Source organism: Oncorhynchus keta, chromosome 20, assembly GCF_023373465.1.
Source record: "Oncorhynchus keta strain PuntledgeMale-10-30-2019 chromosome 20, Oket_V2, whole genome shotgun sequence".
In the NCBI taxonomy this organism is placed as follows: domain Eukaryota; kingdom Metazoa; phylum Chordata; class Actinopteri; order Salmoniformes; family Salmonidae; genus Oncorhynchus; species Oncorhynchus keta.
This window is the reverse complement of record NC_068440.1, coordinates 7058740-7067989: the sequence shown is the minus strand read 5'-3', so window position 1 is coordinate 7067989 and position 9250 is coordinate 7058740. Positions and strand designations below refer to the sequence as shown.

The following is a 9250-nucleotide window of genomic DNA, read 5'->3' as shown; positions in this document are numbered from 1 at the left end:
GTCTGTATGACTTTATGTCTACCTCTCTTTTCAAAACATTGTCTGTGACAGGACACATCACAATGTGCTATAACATATGACATAAATCCCAACCTTTTGGCCCTGGCGCTCGCACGCGTCACACTTAGCCACCTGAGTGAGGAGATAGGCATGATGTAGAAATACCAGTTAGAGCGTACCTCAAAGAATAAGAACTCACATAACAGCTAAGGGCTGGCTCAATTACAGTATAACCCTGTGACCGACGGTTATGGATGAAGACAGCCACTAAAATATAATAACCAACATAAACGGGAAGCTGGGCATGAGTGTGTTTGAGTCTGTTTCTGTGGTAATGTAGACTCTTAACAAAGTGATGAAACTTTGTTGCTCCTCGCTGAAACAAGCAAACAATGTTTTCGCAAACAATGTTTGTTTTTAGCATCCTATAGGGACCTGACAGGAAGTGATCTAAGCAGCTAGTTGAGTTAGTGTGTGGGTGTGTCTGGTGGTGTTAGAAGAGGAGAGTAGAGGACGTTCTCTCTGCAAGCAGCAGCATACATCACAACCACAGGGGGAGAAGATTAGAACATAAAGATGATATCTTTGGTTCTGTTAAGAATATGAGGGGATTTCTCAGCAGACCAAATGTAGACTAAACTTAAATAGCTCATAGTGCAGGGTCGAATGAGGAAACCTGACAGGATGGGATACAGGAGCTGCGTTAATGCGCAGCAAACAGTATAAACCAGAGGATTTTCATCAACCCAATATAAAAAATCATGGTCTTTGCTCCCTTGAATTTACAGTGCAGAATGGGGAGATTAAAGGTATGCAGTATTTGTGTACGTGTCACTCACCACTCACCACAGGTAGAACTCGTACAATCGGACAGGACAGCGGGGGGGATTCTCACTGTTCTCCCGCACCTCCTCTTTCTCCTCGTCCTCCCTCTTCCTCTTCGCTGCCACACCGTCTGCATCAGCTACACACACACAGGTCCATGATTACATATGAATCAAATTTGATCTATATCAGTTTACTAAATGCATTAGTAAACCCAGCAAACCCACACTTAAATCCCCGTTGCCTTGGCAACAGTGGCAAGGGAATAACTCCCTAGGTAGGAATAAACCTTGAGGGCAACACTCTCACATGACAACATAAACGTATGCATATGCAGAAACATGTGGAGTATTAGAAAGCACAAAAAAATGCATGAATGAGACAAGACAAAGATTTTTCCTTGAATGAGTCGGACGGGAAGGATATAATCCAAACACCCGTACAGGCCCTCATCCCCGTCATTCGCTGGAGAAAGAAACAGAGATGTCGCATAAAGAGATCGGGGTGCCTTGTGAGGATCAGGCGACAAGTGGCTAATCTTCCTTTGCCATCCGTACTGTTAGCTAATGTTCAATCACTGGAAAATAAATGGGACGAACTGAAAGCATGTATATCACACCAACGGGACATTAAAAACTGAAATATCTTATGTTTCACAGAGTCGTGGTTGAACAGCGACATTAGGAACATACAGCTGGTGGGTTAAACACTCTATCGGCAGGATAGAACAGCAGCCTCTGGTAAGACACGAGGCGGGAGCCTATTCTTATAAGTAAATAACAGCTGGTGCACGATATGTAAGGAAGTCTCAAGGTTTTGCTCGCCTGAGGTAGAGTATCTCATGATAAGCTGTAGACCACACTTTCTACCTAGAGAGTTTTCATCTGTATTTTTCGTAGCTGTCTACATACCACCACAGACTGATACTGGCACTAAAACCGCACTCAATGAGCTGCATACCGCCATAAGCAAACAGGAAAACGCTCACCCAGCTCCGAGTAGCTGGGGACTTTAATACAGGGACACTTAAATCCGTTTTACCTCATTTCTATCAGCATGTTAAATGTGCAACCAGAGGGGGGGAAAACTCTGGACCACCTTTACTCCACACACAGAGACATATAAAAAGCTCTCCCTTGCCCTCCATTTGGCAAATCTGACCATAATTCTATTCTCCTGATTCCTGCTTGCAAGCAAAAATTTAAGCAGGAAGCACCAGTGACTCGGTCTATAAAAAGTGGTCAGACAAAGCAGATGCTAACCTACAGGACTGTTTTGCTAGCACAGACTAGAATATGTTCTGGGATTCTTCTAATGGCATTGAGGATTACACCACATCAGTCACTGGCTTCATCAATAAGTGCATTGACAGCGTCGTCCCCACAGTGACTGTACCTACATACCCCAACCAGAAGCCATGGAATTCAGGCAACATTCGCACTGAGCTAAAGGGTAGATCTGCCACTTTCAAGGAGTGGGACTCTAACCCGAAAGCTTATAAGAAATCCTGCTATCCCAAAGAACCATCAAACAGACAAAGAATCAATACAGGACTAAGATCGAATCATACTACACTGGCTCCAACTCACGTTGTATGTGGCAGGGCTTGCAAACTATTACAGACTAAAAAGGAAGCACAGCTGAGAGCTGCCCAGTGACACGAGCCTACCAGATGAGCTAAATAACTTCTGTGCTCGCTTCGAGGCAAGTAACACTGAAACATGCATGAGAGCATCAGCTGTTCTGGGTGACTGTGTGATCACACTCTCCACAGCCGATGTGAGTAAGACCTTTAAACAGGTCAAAATTCACAAGGCCGCAGGGCCAGATAGATTACCAGGACATTTACTCCGAGCATGCGCTGACCAACTGGCAAGTGTCTTCACTGACATTTTGATCCTCTCCCTGACCGATTCTGTAATACCAACATGTTTCAAGCAGACCACCATAGTCCCTGTGCCCAAAAACACTGAGGTAACCTGCATAAATGACTACCGACCCGTAGCACTCACGTCTGTAGCCATGAAATGCTTTGAAAGGCTGATCATGGCTCACATCAACACCATTATCCCAGAAACCCTAGACCCACCCCAATTTGCATACCACCCCAACAGATCCACAGATGATTCAATCTCTATTGCACTCCACACTGCCCTTTCACACCTGGACAAAAGGAACACCTATGTGAGAATGCTATTTATTGACTACAGCTCAGCGTTCAACACCATAGTGCCCTCAAAGCTCATCACTACGCTAAGGAACCTGGGACTAAACACCTCCCTCTGCAACTGGATCCTGGACTTCCTGAAGGACCGCCCCCAGATGGTAAGGGTAGTAACAACACATCCGCCATGCTGATCTTCAACACGGGGGCCCCTCAGGGGTGCGTGCTCAGTCCCCTTCTGTACTCCCTGTTCACTCATGACTACATGGTCAGGCACGACTCCAACACCATTATTAAGTTTGCTGATGACACAACCGACAACGATGAGACAGCCTACAGGGAGGAGATCAGAGACCTGATCGTGTGGTGCAAGGACAACAACCTCTCCCTCAACGTGATCAAGACAATGGAGATGATTGTGAACTACAGGAAAAGGAGGCCCGAGCACACACCCATTCTCATCTACAGGGCTGTAGTGAAGCAGGTTGAGATTCCTTGGCGTCCACATCACCAATAAACTAACATGGTCTAACCACAACAAGACAGTCGTGAAGAGGGCACAACAAAACCTATTCCCCCTCAGGAAATTGAAAAGATTTGGCATGGGTCCCCAGATCCTCAAAAAGCTTTACAGCTGCACCATCAAGAGCATCCTGACGGGTTGCATCACCATGTCAAGTGCTCGGCCTCCGACTGCAAGGCACTACAGAGGGTAGTGCGTATGGCCCAGTACATCACAGGGGCCAAGCTTCCTGCCATCCAGAACCTCTGTACCAGGCGGTGTCAGAGGAAGGCCCTAAAAATTGTCCAAGACTCCAGCCACCCTAGTCGTAGACGATTCTCTCTGCTAGCGCACGGCAAGCGGTACCGGAGCACCAAGTCTAGGTCCAAGAGGCTTCTAAACAGCTTCTACCACCAAGCCATAAGACTCCTGAACATCTAATCCAATGGCTATCCAGACTATTTGCATTCTGATACAGAATGCAGTGATGTGTACTGAACCTATCTGCCATAATAAATAAATACAGTGGAAGCTGCATTAATATAGACAATATTGCCATAGTTTATAACTGGTATGAATGTTGACTGACTGCTATTTAATGAAAGCCATGACCTATTCCTATTAAAGAAGCCCATTTTAAATCTTAATTTCTTATGTCATCAACAAGCTTTTTTGAAAGACAGCTATTCGTCAATCCAGATACCCAGATGTTTATAAGCGGGGACACTATCAACAAGGTAATCATCAAATGTACATATGCATTAATCATCAGATAGATTTTTACGTGATTTGGAGAATAACATAGACTTGCATTTAGTACCAATTTCAGTTCAACAATGGGTTTCTGCAAAGCAATGAAGGTAGATTGAAGCTCCAAAATAGCCTGGTCAACTGTGGGGGCAACAGCATTCAGAACAGTGTCATCTGGATATTGGTATATGTTACATTTCTTTGCAGACAGACCAACAATGTTTAAATTAACCAGATTAAGTACAAGACCTAAAATCGATCCCTGTGGGACACCTTTCGTAATATCGAGGAAACCTGACTTAACACCATCAGAAAAAAAAACATGTATTGAAAAGAATGCCAGTGATTACAGATGTCATTCGGCCATGTCAGCAAAGTTGTTTTTGTAATCTTCGAACCAATTACATGATACCTGATCCATACTGATTGCAGACAATCTTTAAATCAATAAAGTGTGGTCAACAACAACTTCAATAACTCAATAAAGAGGGCAGCAGAGTGCTTCCTCCTATCCATACCCTTTACCACATCATTTAACACCAAGGTTGCATCAGAGATGGTGCTATGACCCGCCCTGAAACCAGACTGGTGTACAATTAGAATACATCTCGTAGCTAGGAAGAATCTAAGACGACAGTTGATTAATGATTCTACCATTTTTACTAAGCAAGACAATTTCAAGATCAGGCGACAATTATTTAGGTCAGGGGGGTCACCACCTTTGTGGAGAGGGAGCACATGGGCTGCCTTCCAAACCCTGGGGATAGCACCCGAGATAATCGTCAGATAAAAAATGTGCCAATGACTTCTCTGCAGAAAGGATGGATCCAGCAAATGAGCCCCAGTAGATGTTTTCTTAAGCAAGGCATCTAGCACATCACAAGTAAAATGTTGTTGGAATGAATAATACAAACTATTCCCTAGAAGATGAATGATCTTCCATCCAGCCAAGTAAAGGCTGAGAGAGTAAAGAGCAGTCGACTCAATGACCAGTGTCAAATAAACCACAATGTCTTTCAAATAAAAATCTTGCCAAGATAAAATGCTGATTAAAAGAGTCTGACACAACTTGCTTAGGCCACGCTTCAGTGCGTTAACTATTTTCCAACATTTTGACGGATCACCAGCAAACTCTGAGGTAGAACATAGAAAGTAGCTTGAGTTAGCTTTCTTCATTAAGGAAGTACATCTACAGTATTTCACATTAGCCTGAAACACTGCCAATCAGTTACCGTGTCAGTTTTCAAGCCTTATCCCAAGGCCTAATTTATTTTTATTTTTATTCTCTTTTTTCCCAGTCCTTAATGGTCTTTAACAACATCATCAAGAACCAAAGATACAAAAGTTGTTTATGATTCTAAATACATTTCATAGTCATATTGTCACGGTCTGGTGAGAACCTCAACTCCATTTCTGCCAATTTCTATTGCATATATTGATAGCGGTGTAAAGTGTACTCTGAACATTTCATGACTCTTGGACCAAGGAAATGTATTCAAAATACTTCTGAAGTTCAGTAATTGTATATTCATTAAAAGTAAAATCTAGCCCTATTTCTTTCCTTTCCTAGAGTTTCTGTATTGTTTGGAAATTGACCAAGGCCTAATTTCTCATCATAATGAGATCTGAAAGTTCTATAGGGAACCAAGGATTGTTCTATTTTGAATTCTAAGGCGTTTAAAAGGAGTGTGATTGTCTACCAGAGATATAACAATAAATGAGAAGTTCTAGAGCCAATTCAGTGTCAGACAAGAAAGCTCTATCAGCTGTGTGTGTGTGTGTGTGTGTGTGTGTGTGTGTGTGTGTGTGTGTGTGTGTGTGTGTGTGTGTGTGTGTGTGTGTGTGTGTGTGTGTGTGTGTGTGTGTGTGTGTGTGTGTGTGTGCCACCTGCTGTTATGGTAGGTTTACAACATAACGCCTTTCAGCAGCTTGGTGAGTTCCAGTGTGGAATACAAGGTCGCTACGTGTTGGGTTAAGGTCTTTACAACATCACTATGCCTACCACTTATTAATTAGTACTTGTAGTAATAACTGAATTTAGTTGGTTAGTTAAATTAATGCCGCAAAGAGAGAAAAGAGAAGTCCTGTCATTGAGCAACTGTTTTTTTCTCTCAACACAGTCCCTCCCTCAGTCCCCATCATATAAAATAAGTGTATATTTGGGGTGATGTAATAGGTGTCTGGTATGAGTGTTTAGATCAGTATGTCTGAAGGAATAGTCTACGCTGATGTGAAGTTCAAAAGCACCAACAGACTGAAGGAAAAGATGGTGGTAAGTTCTAAATTAAAATCTGTCTCTAAAATCTATTTTTATAATCATGCTGTATGCTCAGGATGTGCAGAATGTTCAACAAAAGCTTCCTCTATCTGCCAATATATATATCTATAATCTTTAAGGGGCAATCTAGGATCCGTTTTTGAAATGAATGCTATATAGCCGTTGATTCTTGAAGAATATTACTTATAAACGCCTCATCAGCTTAGTTCAACTGTATTACCCCATCAGAACAAATGTAAGCTTGTTTTACGGTGTTGTTTGTATACAATGTAATTGTAAACAAACACGGTATGGCTTTAAATCATGGTTAAAACTATCATTTGTATCTCATGGTCATGGATGGTCCGTCCCCATAGCTCTGTCTATGAACTTGAGAGTGGTTACATTCCTCCAGCCCAATCCCCCAGCAGTTTACCAAAACAATACCCAGAAGGCCCCTTTAAAATTATATTTATACTACACTGACTTTATTTGACAACACATATTCATACCCTATTTCAAAACATGTTCGCTAGGACAAAAATGACTTGCATCACAGAGATTTTAGAGACTACAATTCAAAGGGTTTTCAGGAAACATATTTGTTAGTTGATTTGCATTCACTCTTCATGCCTTATCAGTGATCTGTGCTGATTATTTTACATTAGTTTGGTCAAATTTTCACAGGGATCTGGTGCATTTTCACAACTCTTAGTACAATACTGTCAACTGGTCACACTGGTCACACAACCTGTCATTGTGCATTCATTTGGATTGTAAACATCTCTCACCACACAACCATTGATTCAACATATGTTTATTGTGAAATGTAATGAGAACATTGGTTTAATCACCATAACACAATATATTTTCTATTTAGTCATTTTAACTACCAGCTCATCCAATAGCAATGCAAGATGCGTGTTTCAAATCATCCTTAAAGTGCTGAAAGTAAAATGCTACAGTACTGGAGATTACACGGTTTTTATATTAGGCAATACACTTAAATGACCCAACAAAATTGACAGAAATTCTATGGCACACTCATAGGGATGGCGATCGTACAGCTTCCACCTCCATGCTGAAAAAGATTCCTCTATAGGGTTGAGGAAAGAGTATAGGGCCACGAATTGGGGATGGGCCCAAAAACCATGCCTGAACCACCTCTGCAGGGTGGAACCTGACATTGTCACACTCAGTGACATAGGTTACCCCTTGACATTGACTGGCCTGTTCAATTTCATTGAGAAACACAATGAGATGTGCAGCGCTGTAGGATCCAAGTAATGCCCTACATCCTGCCACACCATCCTCAGAAATAGCTTTGTACATTGAGATGTTTCCCCCACATTGTCCAGGCACTTGGATGGTTGCACATTGGACGATGAGTTTCCACCCACGGCTCTGAGTTTTGGCCAGATTGAAGCCCACTTCATCAACAAATATATATTTGTGATGGTTCACAGCAGCATCAAGCACCATCACCCTCTAAACTATATTTTGGTTATTTTTAGAATATAGTTCCAATATGATAGTGTGATGTATCATGTGCATCAAATAGTAACAGTAATACAGTATATAGTGCTGGACCTGAACATACTTGGCATCAGGTAAATGTGTTTCATAGATACCTGGATGCCTCTTCAAAAGGTGGACCATTGTTGGTAGGCTGATGGATGTCACATTGGCAAAAGGTGTCATCGTTCTCCTCAATGGCCCGCTTTATTTCGGAAAGCCGTATGTCATTTCTGGCCCTCACCATTTCCACCACTGTCCACTCCTTCTGGTCAGCACACGGCCACCACCATGGGGTCTTCTGTCCATTCTGAGGGTAGAACAGAGTACATTTACATGCATTACAATACGTCATTTACTGTAGATGTAAAGCATAGTACATGTCCTCCAGACTTACCGCTTTTCTTGATGACATTTTCTCAGGATCAAATTGACAGTTGATCTTTTCAGATTGGGGTGAACTAATCTGTCAGCCTCTGCCATGGTACGGCCTCTGTTTATCACATGTTCAACAACGATGGCCCTGATTTCATAAGATACAACAGTTCCCTCCCTCCCTTTCTCTGATGTCCACCTCTTTGACGGGGCCCATGCCCAACTCTTTGACCTCTTTAATGGGGCCCAGGCCCACCTCTCTTAACAGGCCCCTTGTCCACGAGCTCTTTGATTTCCACCTTTACCTTGCGGTCTTTCCTGCTCCATGTTGAAATCAATTAGCAACAACTAGTAGTCATTATGTATGGTTATCATGCATCATACATGTCATTTACATGTTTATACTTTACAAACACACTTTATTTTTGTACTTCTCACGATACTTATATAGTGGACAAACCAGTTTAAAATTCATAGGTTTACCAAACGGTTAAGGGGTTAAAACCATTAAACTCAGTTGGATTAAGTGATGGTCGAATGTATTTGAACAAATGAAGAGAGAATCATATGAAAAGTATTGTGAACATTGCATTGTGAAAGGCAATGACTTTATATGAAGGGTATTTCTAGATGAAACAGTGATCAGGTTTGGTGAAAAGGTTACTGGGTGATTTTGTGTGTTGTACTTAGTCAATTGAAAATGTGCTTACATTTTTGAAACAACAGCCTTTGTCATAATCTGTTTTGAGTTTGTACAAAATGTTACCGCATTCTTGTGAAAACAGGACCAAAGCGCTAAAATCAAATACGAATAAACTGAGTGTTAATGATGCTGGTTCAGGAACAGCCAATGTGATGAGAG

The 9250-nt window shown here is 41.9% G+C and overlaps 1 protein-coding gene across 1 annotated transcript in view; it reads right to left on the bottom strand.

Moving 5' to 3' along the window:
• Positions 1-827: 827 nt before the first annotated feature.
• The window catches only part of LOC118399231 (zinc finger MYM-type protein 4-like), a 78161-nt gene continuing 69738 nt past the window's right edge, over positions 828-9250 (bottom strand). Inside the window, exon 27 of the mRNA XM_052471942.1 lies at positions 828-964. Coding sequence (XP_052327902.1) covers positions 843-964 — 122 coding nt within the window. The 3' untranslated portion in view covers positions 828-842. The remainder of the gene's footprint in view (positions 965-9250) is intronic.